The sequence below is a fragment of the Pteronotus mesoamericanus genome, unplaced genomic scaffold, assembly GCF_021234165.1.
Source record: "Pteronotus mesoamericanus isolate MK-2021 breed Mesoamerican mustached bat unplaced genomic scaffold, CSHL_Meso_final contig_90, whole genome shotgun sequence".
NCBI classification, from domain to species: Eukaryota; Metazoa; Chordata; class Mammalia; order Chiroptera; family Mormoopidae; genus Pteronotus; species Pteronotus mesoamericanus.
Genome location: NW_026555277.1, coordinates 11,381,658 through 11,403,475, shown reverse-complemented (window position 1 = coordinate 11,403,475; position 21,818 = coordinate 11,381,658). Strand labels below are relative to the sequence as shown.

Genomic DNA, 21,818 nt, shown 5'->3' with positions numbered 1-21,818 from the left:
TAAACAGCCATGTAGACCAAGTAAATACCTTAGCTTATTAGCACCAGTGGAAATTCCTTCCATCTTCAGGTAATTATTTTCCTTCCCTTTCTCATAAAAACCCTTGCCTTTGCTTTTTATTTTTTAGGTTAACAATGTAACTGAGAATTGATATTACCACTAATATTAAAAAAAACAGCAATCTCTAAGGCCTCCATAGCAAATATGATGTTTTCATTGGTAAGCTGAACTCTAAGCAGAGATGAGAGAATATTGGGAAAGGAAACTCAACTCAGGAGCAATAAAGAAGCCGCAGGAAGTAAGTAGGAAGAATAAAGCTCTCTTTGAGTCCTTAAATTCACTGTGTGACCTAGGACAAGTCTGTTGAATACTTTGAAACTCTATAAAATAAAAGCATTTAGATCATTCTAAATGTTCCAGAATTCTGATATTTGATTTTTTTAAAAAAGAGAGAAACACTTACTCTAAGAACAATTTTGAGGATGATCACCTCAAAAAAGTAAAGATCACGTCTTCCCTTTTTTGCAGTCACAGCCAACATTTAGTTATTCATTCCACTGTCATTCTATTTCTTAGATAGTAGAGCTGTTTGAAATTCTTCTCATTTTCTTTTGTAGTGTATTTTTATAACGTTTTCTTAGTAATCCCTACTCTAATATTTTTACTATATCTTTATTTGTGTTTCTTTTTATTCTTATATATTATTTGTTTCTTCATTAATAGATTCTTAACTTCTTCATTTACAAACTACCTTTCCCACTACCTTGCTTTGTGATAGAATTTCTTGAAAACAGGCTGGAAGAGAATGTCATAGAGGTGATGCTAGCATTTTTTTTTTCGTCACATTCAATAGGACTATACATTTTCAGCGTCACAGATACTAAATTCTGTTTTCCTCTGTATAAACATATATTTTAAAATACCTATTCAGAACAACTGCAAAGATAGACATCATTATTGCCTGATGGATGACAAGCCCAGTTCCTACCAAAAAACTGTGGCCTCTCCTTAAATTTATATATACTTGCTTTTCACATTCTCTGTCTTCCAATTTGTCAATATTTCTTATTTTCTTTCATTTCATCTCCTTTTAGATCTTTACTCCTAACCTTCCAACCTCTTGGTTTTCTCATTCTTCTCTCTTAAATAACACTGGCCCACATACGTCCTTTCCACCTGTGTCCTCAAGTCTTCTCTCCGCTATCAAGGTACGGAGTTAGTCCTAAGCAAAGTATGGGGAAAGGCATAGACCTTTCCTTGCCCTTTCACCCTCCACTTAGAATTATCTTTCTTTCTCTTTTTGGCACCCCTATTTTCTAAATGTCCCTTGTGTCCCTGTAGTTGGTCATAATGGATTCAGGTGAACCCTCTTTATTACCCCCAATTCTGGACTTTTTCTAATTACTCTTCCTGTAATGAAGATGTTTCTGTCCCAGGTCCCGTTCTCTCAAGGGGCACCTAACTTCATTTGATGTTCCAGAATAAACTGATAGTGTATGCATTCTCTTTCCCTAGGCAAAAGTATAATTAGCAGGGGCTTTTTAAAGATTTTGGCTCAATGGGAGTAATATAAAGTAACAGCAAAAACATTTTAGCATACCCAACTTCCATCTCTAAATATGACATGTCCAGCAGAAATTGACTAAAAAAGAAAGAGTAACTCTACAGTAGGAAATTAATATATCAGCTATGTTACAGATAAGGTAGAAACTTATTAAGGTTTCTAAAGATAAAATTTCTCAATAAAATATTTTATTCACCTGAGGGTTTTGTTTTTAATTTTTAGGTAAAATGGAGTTGTAAGAAGAATATATAATTTCAGTATTCTTTTCATCAGCAATAATTGACATGTTTTCAGTTCCTCTATGCTTTTTTTTTAAATTTCATTTATCCATTTTTCAGAGAGGAGAAGGGAAGGAGAAATAAATGGAAAGAAACACCCACCGGGGACCTGCCCTGGAACCCAGGCATGTGCCCTCGCTGGGATTCAAACTGGTGATCCCCTGAATTGCAGGCCAGGACTCAATCCACTGAGCCACACCGGCCGGAGCTCTCTATGCTTTTATTTTAAACTATTAAGTTTTTATCACTTAAGAACTTTACTGTATATAAATTTCTTTCTCTCTCCCACAACCACTTCTTCTGGATTTCCTTTCGTCATTACATGAAATAATATACGACAACCACATTGCCCCAAATCTCTCTATAATCAATTTGCCAGGTGTTTGGCACCATTTGTAGAGCAATTTGAAATACATTAGTGCATTTTGTCCTCACTACCCTATGAGATAGATGCCAGAGATCTCATGACCATTGGAGAAAGGGAAAAGCCAGTGCTCAGGGAAATTGTTATATGCTACTCAAGTTTTGTAGTTGGTAAGGAGCAAAACCAAGAACCTAACTTATGATGTTAAATTCTGCTCACCAAATTCACAAGGGTGAATGAGCATTTACTTCCTCTTAATATATACATCAGAACACTTACGAAAGGAGTCAGGCACCATTAGCAAACTTAGAATGAGATAAGGTGCAAAGATAAAATGTTCGTTTCTATGACACATATTATTTGCACAATATTTATATTATTCATTTAAGGCTGGGAATTACCACTCTAAATGAAATATATTGAGGGCCTTTTTGATTCTCCGGTTTTCATTCTTCCCAGTATGTGGCAACTCAAAGGAGTCAATTCCTTTCCCAGTCTACCAGGATCCTATCTGGTGAGGATCTAATAGCTAGGTTTGTAATTTAAAAAGCAAACATGAATGTAAAAGCACAAATAAATATGTTGCAATAAGCAAAGTAGACAGACTGTAGCAGTAAAGTTAAGTGATTCATAATACTCTGTAAATATGGCACATACATGGGCTCTTGCTTAGCATGTCTAGTAAATGATTTTTAGATATCTAAAATTTCTTAGAAACTTTTTTACACCAAGAGCCTTCAGACTATTTCCTTTCTACATCTTACTTTTCAGCCAAGCTTTCTATTGCTTTTGGTTTTCAAGTACATTTTTCTCTCCCATTTGAGTGTACCTTTCATCCAGTACATTTCACCTCATTTTTAACAAAATTCATTAAGAAAATTTCTGAAAGCATAGTGGCTGGAAACTTAGAATTCAGCACTAGTTCCCATTCGACCAGTTAACAGGACACATCCTCTCTTTTGCCCAAGACATAGCCTGGTTTACCCTTCTACTGAAATCAAAAGGCTGCTTTAGGGGCAAGTTTAGACTAGTGCCTTTAGCTAGAAGACAGATGCAAGGATGATTTCTAAATATCTTATTTCCTGCTTTAAAAATTAAATTACAGCTCTTGTCTTTTTACCTCATGAACACCCTCAAGGTTTAGGGTTGCCTGCAGCATTGCCCCAGAGCCCCGCTCCCTTATTTTTACTCACCGGCTGCCTTTTGACACCGAGCCAATTTTTCCAGACCAGGACCCGAAGCTGGTGAAACTGGGAAGCCATCCTTCAAACACTCCAAACAATAGAATTTGTCTTTTTTACTCCACCCCTCAAAAAAAAAAAAAAAAAAAAGAATTGGTCCAACTTGCTGTTGACAAGGGGTCAGAAGCCTTTTCACGGCATAGCTTCTGTGGCACCTGGGGTCAGAAACCCACAAATCCTCTGCCACAGATCTTCTCCTCCTGTACAAGGATCAGCTTAATTCTTCACCACGGGGCACTTGTCAACCAACTCTTCCTCCCAAATAGGGACCTGGACCAGGATGTTTCAGTGGCTTTTGCTTATTTTAAAATAACCTCCTGTTGCTGCTTGTTGTATGAAGTCCAGAGGCAAAGAGAGAATGAATATCATTCAGATAATGCCTGACCAGAAAAAAAAAAAAAAATCTGAGCCTACACCTCCTACTCTCCATGAAATTAACTGCCTATCCACACCTTCAAGAAGGTGTCACCTGCACTGAACACGTCATAAGGAATTAGGCGGGACTCTTGCCAGGCCAGTAGGACTTGTCCTAGTTTCCCTCGCCTACTTTGCTTCATAGTGCCTGCTCCAGCAGAGGCAGGAGGTAAGGAGCATTTTACAGACTCCAGCCCAGTGACTCTTAATAAGATCTACAGTGTCATTAAGATGTTTTAAGTCAATAAGACCAGAGTTAAGCTGAAAAGCTCTGAACCTCAGTCCATTATTAGACGTACAGAGAAAGTCTCATGTTCAATTTAAAATTCAGTTGAATGTTTGGATCTCAAGGAAAGTGACTATGATGGCTGGGTCCCACCTTCTGTCACAATTGACTAGGTTAAGCAAAATGAAGAAAATAAAAGGTAGCAATAGGTGACATAAATAGTATACAATGGATCTCTCATTTTGGAAGCGTGGAGTCCTGCATATATTATAGGAAAGCTCTTTGATTCAGGTTTAAGAAAACCTAGGCCCACCTAGTCATTTTAATTGTGATTAAGGGGATATGTAATGGAGAAGCCTGGCATAAAGGCTTCTAGAAGTAACTTTGCTTACATATCTTAATGATAACCCATTCCCTCTAATAATCAATGCTCCCACCATCTGACTCCAGCCAGTTTTCCAATCTCATCTCCCAATAGCCTATTACAAAAGCTTGACCACTTGCCAAACTGGTCTACATGACAATAGGAAAACATAACCTGTGCTTTCTGGTCCCTGATTTGTTTATGCTACCTTCTCTACCTGTAATGCTCTCCTTCCTCTCTAAACTCCTTCCTCCCAAGTTGACATCTTCCATGAAGCCTTTTTTCACTACATTTTTATTGTTTACACTATTACAGATGTTCCCTTCCTCCCCTTTTCTCCCCCACCCTCTGCCTTCACCACACCCTTCCCTCTGGCCATCACCACACATGGACATATTGTCTGTGTTCATGGGTCATGCATATATGTTCTTTGGCTAATCCCTTCACCTTCTTTCATCCAATCCCCTGTCCCCACTCCCCTCTGATAGCTTTCAGTAGGCTCTATGTATCTACGCCTCTGTTTCTATTTTGATTATCAGTTTATTTTGTTTATTAAACTCCACATATAGGTGAGATCGTACGGTATTTGTATTTCTCTGACTGGCTTATTTCACTTAGCCTAATCCTCTCCAGGTCCATCCACGCTGTCATAAAAGGTAAGAGTTCCTTCTTTTTTACAACCACATAGTTTTCCATTGTGCAAATGTACCACAGCTTTTTTATCCATTCATCTACTCATGAGTATTTGGGTTGTTTCCATAGGTTGGCTATTGTAAATAACAGTTATAAACATAGGGGTGCTTATATTCTTTTAAATTGGTATTTTGGGATTCCTAGGATATGTTCCCAGAAGTGGGATTGCTGAGTCAAAAGGCATCTTGATTTATAATTTTTTGAGGAAACTTCACAATGGCGACATGAGTCTGCATTCCCCCCAACAGTGTACTAAGGTTCCCTTTTTTTCCACATCCTAACCAGCACTTGTTATTTGTTGCTTTATTGATGGTAGCCATTCTGGCAGGTGTGAGGTGTTATTTCACTGTGGTTTTAATTTGCATCTCTCTGATCATTAGTAATGTTGAACATTTTTTTCATATGTCCATTGGCTATCTGGATGTCTTCTTTGAAGAACTCTCTATTCAGGTCCCTTGCCTATTTTTAATGGGATTGTTCATTTTCTTGGTGTTGAGTTGAATGAGTTCTTTATATAATTTGGAAATTAGCCCCTTATAAGAAGTATCACTGGCAAATATGCTCTTCCATACAGTGGGTTCCCTTTTCATTGTGTTAAAGTTTTCTTTTGCTGTGCAGAAGCTTTTTTACTTTGATGTAATCAGAAAAAGAAACTAAGAAAACAATTACTTTTACTACTGCAACAACAATAGCAACAACAAAAATCAGGTACCTAGGAATCAACTTAACCGAAGGGGTAAAAGGCCTGCACTCAGAGAACTATCGGACATTAAAGAAAAAAATTGAGGAAGACACAAATAAGTGGAAGCCTATACCATGTTCAGGGATTGGAAAAATTAACATCATTAAGATGTGAATACTACCTAAAGGAATTTATATCTAATATAATTCCTATTAAAATTCTAATGGCATATTTCACAGATCTAGAACAATGATTCCGTGAAGGCCATTTTAGATATACTGCAAGAGATATCTTCTTTCTTGCCTTTGGATCCAGTATAATTCTTTTTTTCTCTCTATCTGAAGAGACTTACATTTTTGCCCTTTTATTTTTGTATGTCTTATTTTCCCGCTAGATTGCAAATTTTTTGAGAGCCTATTTTACATCACAATACTTCTTCATACATGAACAGTGCTCAATAATCACTCCAAATTTAATTGAATAGACTATTTGAGCCAAAGCTGGTAAAGCTCTCTTTTTATACACTTTTCCATTACTCTATTTGTGAAATCAGTTAAAACAATGTTTAGGTTCTCCCTTCACACCTGCAGCAAGTGCTCCCCTTCCTGGTCCCTCATGTTCAGCTTCCTGGTCCCCATGCCAGCTCTGCAGAGTTGGTGGCAGCTGGCCTGGGGCTAACTGGACCCATGCTGGCACATGCCTATTGCCTCAATGTGGTTCTTTCCCTACTGTGATGAATCCATTCTTCATGTGGCAATGTATCCTGAATATCAAGAATTTGGCCCTTTAATTGTTTTCCAAACAAAGCGAAAGACTAGGTGCACTTCAGACAGCCGACAGTGTCAGACATGCAGCGTCAAGATTCATTTGGCTTTCTCAAGCTTTGCTGCGTCCCTATCTTCTTTCTCCACCACCTGTCATAGTCTACAGTTCACTAGTGGTTTGATTCACAAATAAAAATTATTCAGTTATGAAGACAAGGTAGAATTTGAGATGTGATACTGTGTGTCTGGGTACATTACTTGCACGCAGTCACTTTATTCAGTCAGGTTACTTCAGGTTAAAAAGTACTGACTCACCAGATGAGTGATGCAGGTGAGAGGTCAACTCAAAAACCTCCAAATGGTTTCTCCCAGCATCTGCTCATCACCTTTCCACTGTAATCATGGAGCTGTTAGGTTGTTGTTTGTTTAATTTTGGTGAAAGATTTTCTCTCAGGCTGTCCTCTTGCCCACTTTCATCTACTGATGAAGGTAATGTATTTTTTTATATCTCATGACTGCCCAGAATTATTTCTATGAAACAGTTTCAAAACTACATATTAGGTGGCTAATATATGTACGATATTTTTGTTTATTCTTGAAGGCACACAATGTCATAGCACCAAATATCACACACATTTCCTTGGGAACTGGGGTAATCTTTCACAAAATATAATTCAAAGTAGTTTAAGGTGGGGTACATAGACAATCAGATGTCCAAATTTTGTTCTATTATGAATAACTATCTTTAGATTAAATTTATTAGGGTAACCAGTTAATAACATTACATAAGTTTCAAGTGTTATATTCTACAACACATCATCTATATACTGCATTATATGCTCACTACTCAAAGCCTAGTCTTCTATTACCATATATTTAACCCTGTTTACTCTCTTAATTATCCCTCCAGCCCCTTTCTCTTGTGGTAACCACCATACTGTTGTCTGTGTCTATCAGTTTGTTTTGTTCATTTGTTGCTTCCTGTTTTTTACCCTGCATATGAAAGAAATCATATGGTACTTGTACTTTTTTAATCTTGACATTTTTATTGACCATACCTACTTCTAGTATCTTCTTTAAGGTTCTCAAATTTCTTTTAAAATTTGATTTTAAGCTGATACATCTGATAAGGGGTTACTATCCAAAACTAATAAAGAACTTACAAAACTCAACACCAAAAAATAAAAAACAATCCAATTAAAAAATGGGCAAAGGACCTGAATAGACACTTCTCCAAAGAGGGCATACCAATGGCCAATAGACATATGGAAAGGTGCTTAATGTCACTAATCATCAGAAAAATGCAAATTAAAGCCACAGTGAGATATCACCTCACACCTATCAGAATGACTATCATCAATAAATCAACAAACCACAAGTGCTGGCAAGGATGTGGAGAAAGAGGAACACTTTTGCACTGTTGGTGGGAATGTAGATTGTTGCAGACACTGTGCAAAGCAGTATGGAGATATTGCAAAAAATTAAAAATGGATCTGCCTTTTGACCCAGTGATCCCACTTCTGGGAATATATCTAAAGGAACCCTAAACACTAATTCTAAAGAACATAAGCACCCTTATATTCATTGCATCATTATTTACAATCACCAAGATACGAAAGCAGCCCAAGTATATCCATTAGTAGATGAATGGATAAAACAACTACAGGACATTTATACAATGGAATACTACTAGGTTATAAAAAACAAAAAGTTTTACCTTTGTGACAGTATGGATGGTCCTGGAGAACATTATGTTAAGTGAAATAAGCCAGTTGGAGAAAGGCAAACACCATAAGATTTCACTCATATGTGAAATCTAATGAACAAACTGAACTAACAAGCAAAATAGATACAGACTTACAGATGGAGAGCAGGGTGACAGCTAAGGTGGGAGGAAGGGCAGGGAGTGGAGGGACTGAGCAAAAAGGAAAAAGGACTCATGGACATGGACAAGAATGTGGTGATTGCTGGGGGTTCGGGGTATAAGGGGACTAAATGGTAATGAGAACAATACAATAAAACAACAAATAAAATAAAGTTTGATTTTAAAAACATCACTTAAGATTGTATTGTAGAAAAGGTGTTGACTAACAATAATCTTGGAAGCTATAGCTTACATAAATCAGTAATTATAACCATTGATCAAGAGAGAACTTGGAATAATTGTTAGACCAATTAAAAGAAAATGGAAGAGAGAATGTAAAAGGAGATTAAAGACAGCAATTTTTTTCACAGAGTAAGATGTAGTTTTGTATCCACTCCTGATTATGGATTGGGGTGCTATTGGCAGGTATCTTAGGATTTCCCCCTTGAAGGGGAAGAGAATAGTTTGGCAGCCAGAAGAAATACACTGTTTCCAGGACACATAGCTGCTGAAAAATGTTTTTTTAAAAAGCAAAAAGCTAAACGGAGGAGAAAATAAACAAAGGCAAAAAAAGAAAAATACAACCCATGAAATAATACATTTACCAGATAACTGTTTACAGATTTTATTCTTACAGGTGTACCAAGAAGATAAATCACCGTTTTTGTCAGGTCTATGGTGACCTACCACACTTCTCAGTTGCTCTGTCCTGCCGGAGGCCAACAGACCCAGCGTGTCTTTGGGATGACTTCTAAGTCTTAGTTCATAGTATCTGCCTCCACTCACTTTCTCTGCTTGTGATCCTACTTCTTGGTGTTCAATAGATTCTTCCCTTTATTAAGCAAAGAATCACCCCATCTACCAGAACTTAGGCATTGCTTGCTTCTATGCACTTACTTGACCAGTGTTAAAAAACAAAATATAGTTTTACCAAGGAATAGCTTGAACAAAAACTAGCTAATCCCAGGATTCCAGCCTTCTGCATTCTTAAACTCCAGTAATCACAAATTTTGAAGAGCAGATCAGCCAGCCCAAATTTGACGGAGTCATGCCCAGAATTAGTTTGGAGCTTGCTTGACATTCTCCTGAAGTTGGCCTTATCTAGGGTTCCCTCCAGGGCACTTCACTTACTGAATTTAATTAGAACGATCACTCTGCCAAGGCTGCCCACTGTGTGATTGACAGGTTCCATGAGCATAAGAGGTGGCAGTTCTTGTCAGTCCACTGACATGCAGCATACTCCAGAACCAAGGCAAGAGGGAATCAGTCCAACCATGAACAGGGTATTGATGTAGCTGAGACACATTGATTTTTTTAAATAGTATTTATTAGAGATCTATATTAATAATAATAGTAATAATAATAAATACTGCAGTATAAAGCCCCTGTTGTGTCTGTTTAACTCATCACTGTATAGTAGAAGTTAAGCACAAGTAGTGCCCTGTAGTAGCTGGTTAATTAATGCTTATTGAATAATTGAGTATAAAGCATTTGTTCAGCATTTATTGAATCATCATAGGAGGTCCATCATGGAGAAACTAATACTATCCCCATTTTCAAAGGAAAAATGTGATATTCAGAGAGGTGATGTAACTTACCTTAGTTCGCCTTGTTAGAAGTAAGGACAATGAGAACAGCAGTAGAGAGAGAACTCAAACCCTGAATCTGTTCTTTTCATCTCTGTGCTGCGCTGCCTCCAATCCTATGCACTGTTTGGCATGGGAAGAGCTGAGAAGGAAAGTAAATAACTTCAGGGGTTTCCTGGTTCTTTCACAGCCTATAAATCACTTGTAGATATCTACTGAAAATGAAAATTAGTAGCAAAATAAGTACACAAAGAATAATTACACCAGGAATTTAGAAGAGGAAGCTTGTTCTTTTTAGGCTTCTTGGTATAACATCAAAGAATACCCCAGCCTGGCTCTTGCCAGCTTCACCAGGTGTGTCTCTCCACTCTCAGCTACCCCTCCTGCCATCTGCAGGGATGCCCTTGATGAGGATATTTACTTTCAGGCTTTCGTCAAACTGCTCCCTCTGCCCAAAATGAAATCCTGCCCATTGCTCATTCTTCAGTGAATGACTCCGAAGTTACTTCCTCTCCAAAGCCTTTCCCAGCCCTTCCATCCACCACGCCTCCACCTCCAGCTCACTTAATCATTTCTTCATCTGTTTTACCATGGATCCTTCTTCCCAAAGATAGTCAATTTCTTTCCAGCTACTATTACAGTCAGTCTCTCTCTCTGTCTGTACTCTGAGCCCCTTGAAGACAAGGACCATGCCTCATGAAACAGTAAGAGTTGGGGATTAATTCTATATCCCTGGAGAATGGTTAGAATCTTGGTCTGACCATATCTCAGTGCTGGTTTAAAATAGTAGAAGATAAAGTTGGAAAGGTTAGAGATATTAATGATAAGAACAGAGGATATCATATTGAGGATTTAGATGGGATGGTCTGGCAATTCAATGAAAGAGATAGAGTGTGATAGAAATGCTGCTCTGAGAAGATGAGAACATTAGTAGAATAAGAGATTCAGGTTTAGACCCGAAACCTCTATTCTGAATGGAGAAAAATGTGGAATTGAATTAATGATGAAATGAAACAGTTTAGAGTATTTAATGGTAAGCAGATCTGTAAATATACTCTTTTACCTCCAAACTGGTTTTTGTCCATAGAATCAGTGGCAACTTACTTTTTCCCTCTTAATTGATTTTTACATTAAGGTTCTATGGGATACGCATCATATACGGGATCTAGCCTCTATGATAAACCTGTGAGATCAACATTACTATCTATGCTCCATAAATAAGAGAGCATAGGTCATGTATCTTCCCCAAGTCACACAGCTATTGAGTGGCATAACAGTGGTATGAACTTTGGTCTCTGTGTCTGCAAAGCCTGTTCTTCAATAGGACCTCATAAAGCAAGCATGGATAAGAAAACATGGCAAGTGTATGCATTTAACCCAGGTAGAAACATGCAATAAGTTGGGAAACTGAAGGTAACTCATAGCAAAAATAACAGCATCCTTTTTTTTTATGAGAAGGGTGGGACTCCACCAGACATTTAAGATAATGAGGCACCAATTGCTAATACCTCATTACCCAAGATCCACCTTCGATGTAAGGTAGTGATAGCCAATGCTATGAAGCAGGTAGGTGTGAAGGAGGTACCAGATTCAGGATTTTCAGGTGCTTTATCAGCACTGAGACACTCCAGTGATGATGGGGATGGATGAACTATGTCAAGGGACGACTGGTAAATATCCACAAAACCAAGTAAGACATGTTCTAAAGAGGTTTCAACAAGACTCAATCCAGCTAAATTATAAGGCAGATTTTCTCTTCAGGATGATACAATTGGCACAGGCAGAATGGACAGAATGCTTCATCACAAATAACATGGTCTTGTCAGGTGAGCCAGTTTGATAAACTGATTATCTTACTTACCACTGAGCTGTGTGAGTCTGGGAATTTCAGGGTGATTTAGAATCTTGCAAAGAATTACTCAACCACTCACCCAGGATGAGTAATAATTTGCTTGGTTAAACTGGTAAAGTATGTTGAATTAATTAATTTTATCACGTGTTTCTATAATCTTCTAGAAATGAGAAATAAGGAAAAATGGTATTTTTTGGCCAACTGATTAAGAATTTTTAAAAATTTTTGAAGTTTTAATTCTTCACTTCAAAGGAAAACATGAAAATGAAGACTCTTGTTTCTTCAACTTACATCTTTTTTGCCATAAAACCTAAAGCAGCTTAAAGACAAATCTATGGGGTTTTTTTAATCTAATATCATTTTTTTCTTTATTGAAAAAAATACAATAATAAATTTCTCCATGTGCTTTAACCTTTGGTGGCCAGCTTTGTTAGAAAAATTTATTTTTCTTGAATAAGCTAGAAAATGATCATTCCTTGCATTTTGAAATTTAAAATCTTCAGTATGGGAAAAATAAGACTCAGTGATTTGTCCCCTCAGTGATGAGCAACACACAATTTTTCTATATGCTTTCTATGTTTATTATTATTAAATTACTTTCAAAGCATAGGACTAGGGGAAGGGGACTGATCAATGATTTCAATTCAAATCAATAATTAAATATTTTAGTTGAAAAGTCTGATGATTAAAGCGTTGATAGGCCGGTCTACAGGTAATCAAGGTCCTTATTTTCATGGGCCTCCGTGTGGCCTCCCCTTAACAGCACTTCCCTTTCATCAGCCCTCCCCTCCCGTGAGCAATGTTTTGAAACAAAGGAGAAGCACAGATATCAGGTAGAAATGGAAAGGGACACCTAATTGTCATGTATGTTGGCATCCGATAGTTGGACTTTTGAATAAGATAATACATTTTTTCTATAGGGTGAAATAAATTCCCAAGTTCACATTCAGAAATATCCATTTTGTATGTGTTTATACAAACATAAATATATGCCTGTATATGCTTCTTTATAAACATTTAACTAGAGATACAAATCATATAAGTATGTAAAAAAAATTTACAAAATTTTAGCCATTATATAAGCACATGTGGATTGTAAAAGTGAAGAAAATGGTGTATAATAAAAATGAAACATCTGGCCCTCCAGGTATGCATTTTAATGGGTGCTTTATCAGTAGCATGTGACAAATGGAGCATATGGCCATATCAATAAAGTCTTGCTACAGAGAACTGGACAGATCTTTTGAACCAAATTTTTTTTGTAGCATGCAGACACACCCACAGTATTTTTCTAAACATACAAATTCAAAACCATTCTAAATTAAAGAACTACATGTCCATTAATTTTTAAGTTTTTACATTGACCTTCTTCTTAAGGGGAAGCACTCACATGTAACGCAAAACAAATTTATCTCAGTCTAAAATAACAATCGAATGACTACAATGAAGCGAATCTTGCCCAGTCTGCTACTACTCCCGGTTTCTCTCTGGACCACGGAATTGTTTTGAAAGCTGGTCGTAATCTATATATAGGACATAATAAAGAAGGACCTTGTTCAAAACTCTCCAAGAGCCTTACACAAACTTCCCTGCCACGAAGGCTCTTATGGGAAACATAATCCCATTCTCACCTACAGCTTGACCCTCGAATCTTCAGCCTTCCTTCCATAATGGAAGTTCGTTGCTTAGAGCAAACGACAACCATTTTGTGTAGCACAAGGAGCCCATGAAATGTAGCTGTGTTGATGCTGTGATTCTGCGGCCTTAGGACATCAGTGGCAAGATGCCATTTTGATCCAGCAACTTTATTCCTAAAACTAGGGGCCATGTAAGAAATGTCAAATCACGTCAAAAGAGAAGGCACTCACTGATTCTAAGGGGAGGGAACACTATGAGCGCTTATTTAAAGGAGCCTTGTTTTGACTAGCAAAGAAACAGAGCATTTTGCAGAAAAGAACAGATAGGGTCTGGTAAGGAGCTGGATATGAAAGCCGCTCAGTTGTTCCCAGCTAAGTTGATTTCTGAAGCTCAAATGCTCTGCATAAAACGTGGTTTTGCTTAATCCACAGATTTTTCTGGGGAATTAAATTAATGGATCAAATACATGGAAACAACCTGGATGTTAGCGAGGGCCTCTCTGTCCCCCAGTTCTTAGGTCTATGCATGGGGCTTGAGTTAACACCCTGTACCACCCAGGTGGAAATTCAACCCATGGCGGCATGCACAGGAAAACAAAAACAAAAAGGTGCACAAAAGATCTGCTGAGTGTGCTGCCCTTACTGCAGAGCAGTGGGTCCTGAATTGTTTGTGATCTCTCAGTCTCACCACCTCAACGTCTTCTCTAACCCCCTCCCATCTCCTTCTTCTCTTTACTCCGCCTTCCTTCTCCCAGTCTGGGACCATAAAATCCTGCTCCCTTTCTCTTGCTGAGTAGTTTTGCCTCCTCCTATGAAGCTTCTATGCCTCTGAGCTCCAGACCCCAGAGGGATGCATTTATACCCAAGTTTATCTGTAACTAGAATAAGGGCTATTCTTTCTCCATGAAAAACTCTGGCAGAAGCTCCTAAAGGACTAAAACTTTCATGTACTCCTTACAGTTGATTACTATTATTACTGGCTAAAATAATGCTTGACCACTTGGAACCTCCAGAACATTGATAATTAAGGAAGATAATGAGATTAATTCCACAGCAATTATTTCAAACCCAGAGCAATAGTCAATGACATATCAGGCCACATCAAATATAGACACTTTCTTTTTTTCTTTTTTCTATACCTAAGACAGTTTGAGTAGAAGTATAGACCCCTCTGAGATCTGTTACATATTCTTAGGGGCCTGTGAATTCTTTTTGAAGATTTAATATTTTGGGGCTTTTGTGCTTATAATACTTTTTGGGAATTAAAGTAAGCTTATTCTGCTTCATCTGGATGACCGCCTTATGAACAAGTAAGTGCCAAATAGTCATCTGTGGTACAAATTTTCAACCTTCCTGTGAATGGATAAATTTGTCTAAGTTCTCTTGTTCTAACATGGAAATGACAATATTGTTACATAGCTGCTATTGTAACTCAAGCTCAAAAGAGGATTGTTCAATTCTTCTGCAAATTATAAAAGTAATCCTTCTCAGCAGCAATAATATTTCATAACTAAATTTTCCTCTGTTTTTTATATATTTTAAGGCTTTGATTTGACATCATTAACATGATATAGGGAAGCAAAGCAAGTACTATTTGAATTACATAGGGTCGGTGAGGAAAGAAGGTTGTACTTAGTTCAGAAAATATGCATTTGCAGTAGTATTGAACAAATGCACACAAAAGTACTAAAATGTACAGTTTCAGCACAGAAAAAAAGAAATTAGCAATAACTGACTTGTTCATAACGTTCTAAAAACAAAGTATAACAGCATGGTGCTTGTGGGGGAGGGAGAAGTGGAGGTGAAAGGGGGTATGGCGGAGATAAACGGTCATGGAAAAAGTACGATAAATAAGTAAAAACAAATTTTAAAACTAAAATAAAAACTAAGTATGAACAGAGACTCCTTAGTTATGCTTCAAATTCAGAGAAGGTTGCTCTTTGGAAGGTTCTGGTTAAATATAAAGTTTGAACTAACAAAGGTTTATGGAAATTAATATCATATATGACTTCTATGAATATGCGTTTCCTACCTTTAGAATATACTGACTCTTCTTTGTAAGTTAGTAATAAATCCCCTTAAATATAAAAAATTATCAGGTAAACATGCAAATATACCACTGTATTTAAAGGCATAAAGGACAGAAAATTAGATCATGAGCAACATCAAGAAACTCTATGGACAAAAATCTATGGACCTGTGACAGTCTTTCCTCGTGTCACTTGGCCAGGCTAAATGCCCAAGTATTCATTTAAAGGCCAAGCTAAGGGTTGCTGTAAAGATATTTTGTAGATGTGATTAAAGTATATAATCAATTAATTTTAGGTAACAGATTATCCTAGATAATCTGTGTAGGTCTGATTCCATGGTTGAAACACGTTAAGAGTGGAGCTGAGGCTTCCCTGATGAAAGCTTCAGCCTGTGATTAGCAGGTTTGGCCCCAGACATCCAGCCCGCCCTTCCTGACATCCCGGGCTGCAGATTTCAGACTTGCCTGGCCAGCCCTGGCAATTGCATAAGCCAGCTTCTTACAATAAAGGCCTTAATATAAATCTCCCGTTGTTTCTGCGTCCCTGGTGGAGCCCCAACTGAGACAGGGCCCCAACAGCCTGATGATACGAAAATGTTCAGCAACCGTAAGAAACTGATATCAAAGAAAAACTTAAATCCAGCAGAACTTTTTAGGTATTTGGAAACCTCTCAAAAAATTTTTTATCTCTTGATTTTTAAAAAAGTTTCTGTAACAGTTACATCTACATACGAATACTTGAAGGGGAATAAAAGGCATTTGGTTTCTACACATTTTTAAAATAACTGCTTCTTATGAAATAACATTGTTGATTGCAGAACTGGGAAAGTTTCAAGCAATTGCTGTAAATGTCATTGGATGAACAACTTCATTGGATAAACAACTAAGAGTCTGCAGTGTAAGGAAACTTCAATGCTAGACAAAGAATCTTGGTGAATAGCCATTAGTGGTGGGTACCAGCATGTTCCTCCACAATATCAGAGAGAACTGCCTCAGGGGTTACACAGCCAGAGAACAGACAAGAGCTGTCACTCTAGAAGTGATCAGTGAGGTTCCACAATGAATGTGGAACTGTGGGCCTCCTATTGCCCAAACCTCACAATTGCCTTGACCGTTGATACTTTTAGTTCATAAACCCAGTCCTCAGTAAATTTCATCATCATCTTAGAGAGGATCATGGGGAGTAAGAAGAAATATAAAAAACTGAGGATTTATCCCAAACACACGGAGCCATCATAAAAAGGTTATGTAAATGGAAAAGACTGCTTAACGATATGTTACCAAGTTTGTAGAATTCTCTTTCCCTCCATGTTATTCAGCAAACTAAAATATTGTAAGAAAGACCTGATCTACTAAAGAAAATAAAGAGGCTGCATTTTATTTGCACATTTTATGGCAGCATGAGTGAATTTCCAACCTTACCACAACATATGTGTTCTTGTTTCTTTTACTGAAAGTACTAGGATTGAAATATTAATGGTGTCAAGTGATTTTCCCCCAAACCTACTCCCAACTGTGTCCATGAATATTCCTAAAGGTTTTGTTTGTTTTATAGCAGTAAGATGAGGGAGAGATTTTTTTTTGAGGATGAGTTAGAATAGAAAGATAAAGAGGGGAGTGCACAGCATCTGTTCCTTTTCAGAAAATCTAAACTAAATGTGAATCAACGAGGTTAAATGGATGAGAGTCGAAGCCTGATGGAAATGTTTGCAAGAAATTTTTTGAAACTCTGAGTACCAGTAGAATTTCTTAGTTGCCTGGGTGATAAAAAGCAGCATGAAATTAAAAGAACAAAGACGGGTCTTTCTGCCAAGCAAAGGTTGAAAAGCATTTACAATCAGGAATCAAGTGCCTGAAGCCCCCTCAGACATCAGACCTTCTGGCATAGAGTAAACGTGGAGGAACGATAAGGCAAAGGGGACCCAAGTGATCCAGACTGACCCCCTGTGACAGCTGTAGTCCCATCAGGGTGGACACTAGTTCCTTAGTGAAGAGGAAATGGAGTTTCGTATCAGAAGTCACCGGGCTTTTTAGTAGTAGAACTGTCCTCAGGTTCAGCTTTGGCCTCTTTATTTGACTGAAATTTGCCCTACAGCCTCAGCCACTGGAAGACAGAGTTGAACACTTAAGCAAATGTCATTTCAGACATCCCGGAACCTGGGTGTGTAGTTACGGTTATGTCATTCTGCATGTTACCATTCTACCTAACCAAAATTTCATAGTCAGTAATATGAATAAGACCTGTCATTTGCATTTATTATTATTATCTTAATTGTTCCTTTCAAATGTTGGTAACATTTTTAGATATAATTAGGAATGAAATTTGTCTATGTGCTTGTCATTGAAATTCTATATCAATTGACATATAAATGTATATTTATTATAGCAAGCATAAAATGTGGTGACAATGGCGTGCTTTGAAAGTATTAAAGTACAAAACCAATTATTAAGAATCTTGAAATTGTTAAGTAAATAGGAAAATAGATTAACAGTTAATATGAATATTAAGAGAATACATAAGCTTGCTACCTTTACAAAGACTATTGTGGTACTAAGTCTCCAAGATGACGCCCAGTGGCCCTCACCTCCTGATGTTTCTGCCTTGATGTATACCTTCCCATACTGAATAGAACTGACCTCTGTAAACATCATCACGTAGTATGACTTCTAGGATTACATCAAAATAGACATGGAGGTTTCTGCCTTGCTCTCTCTTGAATCACCTGCCCTGGGGGAAGCCGTATGCTCTGTTGTGAGCACATTCAAGCGGCCTGAGAAGAGGCACACTGGGAGGAAATGAGGCGTCTAGCCAGCAACCACCACTGGCTTGTCGTTCATGTAAGCCAGCCTGGAAGCAGGTCCTCATCCCCAGTCAAGGTTTCAGATGGCCGCATCCGGGACCAGACTGTGAACTGCAGTCTCAAGAGAGGGCCCGAGCCAGAGCTGCTAAGAAAGGAGCTCTTCAAGTTTCTAACCCACAAAAAGCGAGGATAATAAATGTTTATTGTTGTTTTAAGTCACTAATTTTGGTGTGACTTCTAATGCAGCAAAACATGAATAACTATTACAAATGTAATAATTCGTAACCCAATTAATTTTTTAAATTAAGTAATAATACAAATAAGTCATGGGGATATAATGTACAGCATGGCAACTACAGTTACTAACACTGTATTGCATATTTGAAAGTTGTTAAGAAAGTATTTCTTAAAAGTTCTTATCACAGGAAAAGAAAATTCTATAACTATGTACGGTGATGAATGTTAACTAGACTTTCTGGTGTGATCATTTCATGATATATACAACTATTAAATCATTAATTTGTATACCTGAAGCTAATATGTATGTCAATTATATCCCTTTTTTTAAAAAAGTAACAGTACAAAAAAATAACAGAAAGTAGATCATACCATACTTTTAATCTTTGTAGAATAGCTTAATGTACTAGTATTTACAGCAGTAAGTAAAGTAACTTTTAAGAATATCACTTAACTATTAGTTATTTAATTTTATATAGGCCTTGAGTATTTCAAGAAAAAGGATTAGTTTTGACTCTTCATATTCTGAGAGAAATAAGTACAAACCAAATATCAGCTTTGCTTCTTCAGAATTTCAGAAGCAGAAAAAAACTTCTAAAATTATATTAGAAAAAGCCATGATAAATTATATTTGATTCAGTCATAATAAAAACTATGCCTAATAGAAATTATTAAAGAAAAATGAGGTAGCCCAAACACATTTTGTTCACATTAATCACACTGCAAAAACAGCAAGCTTTACTAATATTAAAAAAACTGTCTTAGCGTTCCATCTAAGAAGGTTTAAAATACAAACAAAAAAGCTATATGCTTCCAAACATTTTTTGTGGCTGAAGACGAAGAATTTTTGAGATTTGAAAAGATATAAATCCTAGATACAAAATTATTTCTAGATAAAATGTTGCTCAACATTTTTTTCCTGAATTATATCATATATCACATTAACTATTATGATATAATTATGTTGATTTTATGAATATTATAAATTAAACTACTAGTGGTATTATTGAACATGCTATGTTTATGCATGTGTTCCCAAGCATACACAGAACAGATATGTAATTGTGAAACAGCAGGATACATAAAAATTACTGACCCTTGGAGAAAGATGATAGCCCTTCTCATCATTCTTCTACCACAAATAATCCATGACATGCAATAATTTTTTAATAATGGCTTCATTAAAATATAATTTATATACTATAAAACTCACCCCTTCCAGTATGCAATTTAGTCATTTTTAATATCGTCACAAAGTTGATCAACCCTCATCACAATTTTAGAGCATTCCATCACCCCAAAAAGAAGCTCCGTTCCCATTAGCAATTATTATCCATTTCCCCTCTACCTTAGCTTCTGACAATCACTAACATATTTTGTTTCTATTGATTTGCTTAGTCTGTACATTTAATGTAAATGAATTGTGAAAAATGTGGTCTTCTATAAGTTTCTTTCATTTAGGATGTTTTCAAAGTTTATGTTGTAGCATCTATCATAGTTTATTCCCTTTAATAGTTGAATAATATTTCATTGTGTGCATATACACTTTTTTTGGCTGTTGTGAACAATGCTGCTCTTACCATTTGTGTAAATTTTTGTGTAGACATGTTGAATATATCCCTACTAGTATGTTAGTATCAAATGCAGGGTCATATGATAATTTTATTTTTAACATTTCAAGACACTGTCAAAATGCTTTTCAAAGTGACTTCTAAACAAGAGATTTGAGAACTGTTTTGCCATGTCTTATACAAGATATTCTAGCAAAAGGAACATTGCTATTAGGTGGGACAAATTATATTAGCTGAGCCAATGGAAAAGCCTTAATAGTGTACTTTGCAGGTAACAATAACCACATAACAAGACTTACTAACAACTAATGGTTGTTTGCAAAGAAAGCACTTTGAAGACCCAGAAGTTGCTAAAGAAATAAGCACCCTGATGGATCTTGAGACTGAAATATTTCTCCCGCGATACCTGCTCTAAAAAATCTTCTCATCACTCTTCTCTAGGGAAATGCTGAAAGTATTTGTATGCCATAAAAGCTGAGATACAAATGAAAATCAGGAGAATATTATGTTACCTCTAATGACAGTTGCATTGAGCCATTGCCACATATGGAAAGGCCCATATTTAAGGAACAAACATGTTTCAAGTGGTGGAGATGGAGTAGAAGACAGACAGTGAAAGATTTAGCAGCCTAGACTTTCCCACTTAAGGTATTTGTCCAACAGTGAATATTGTGCTCATTTCATAGTGTCAGCCTCCGTTTTCATTGCTTAAAAAAAATACTTGTGCGCATGGACATCAGTGTGGTGCTTGCTCAGGGGAGAGGGGTGGAGGAGGTGGTGGAGGGGGAGGAGGGTATGGGAGATAGATGGTGAGGGAAAGAGACTTGACTAGGGGTGGCGGACACACCTTAGAGTGTACAGGTGTGTTGTGGAATTGTGCGCCTGAAACCTGTGTTATTTTGTTGACCAGTGCCACTCCAAGAAATTCAATAAAAAGGAAAAAAACACAACTTTAAAAAAACACAACTTTGAAATAATTCTAAGTTTACAGAAGAGTTGTAAAAATAGTCCAGGGTGCTCCCGTATACACATCACTCAGATTCCCCAATGTTGCACGCCCCTAGTACAAGTGTCAGGACCTGCAGATTATGTTAGCACTGTACTGTTTCAACTAAACAGCAGTCTCTGTTCAGATTTCCCCCATTTCTCCACCAAAGACCTTTTCCTATTCCAGGATCCAGCCAATCCAGGATCCCACAGTGTTTTGTCCTGTCCACAGCCTCGTCTTATCTACTACTGTCCCTGTTTTTCTTTGTTTTTCACAACTTTGAGACTTTTGTGGAGAACTGGTTAGCCATTTGGCAGACTGTGATACACCTCAGTTTTGGCTTGCCTGCTCATGGGTAGAACGAGGCTCGCACTGCTTGGGGATGATAGCAGAGAAGCGATGGACCCTTCTCAGGGCATTATATCAAAGGGCACAGGATACCACTATGTCTCATTGCTGGCGATATTAACCTTGAGCCCTTTGTCAAAGGGATGTCTGCCAGGTTTCTCTCCTGTCAAGTTACTTATTTTGGAAGAGGTTCTTTGAGACTGCACAAATACCCTGCTCCTTCTTAAACTTTAGCCCACTAATTTCAGCATCCACTAAAGGATCGTGCTTGCAGCAATTACTACTATGGTGTTATAATGCTGATCTTCTATTTCC

At 37.2% G+C, this 21,818-nt stretch overlaps 1 protein-coding gene across 1 annotated transcript in view; it reads right to left on the bottom strand.

Moving 5' to 3' along the window:
- ABCA12 (ATP binding cassette subfamily A member 12) overlaps positions 1–3,468 on the bottom strand; it is a 165,389-nt gene extending 161,921 nt beyond the window's left edge. Inside the window, exon 1 of the mRNA XM_054586173.1 lies at positions 3,400–3,468. Within this exon, the coding sequence (XP_054442148.1) occupies positions 3,400–3,468 (69 nt within the window). The remainder of the gene's footprint in view (positions 1–3,399) is intronic.
- Between the last annotated feature and the right edge of the window lie 18,350 nt (positions 3,469–21,818).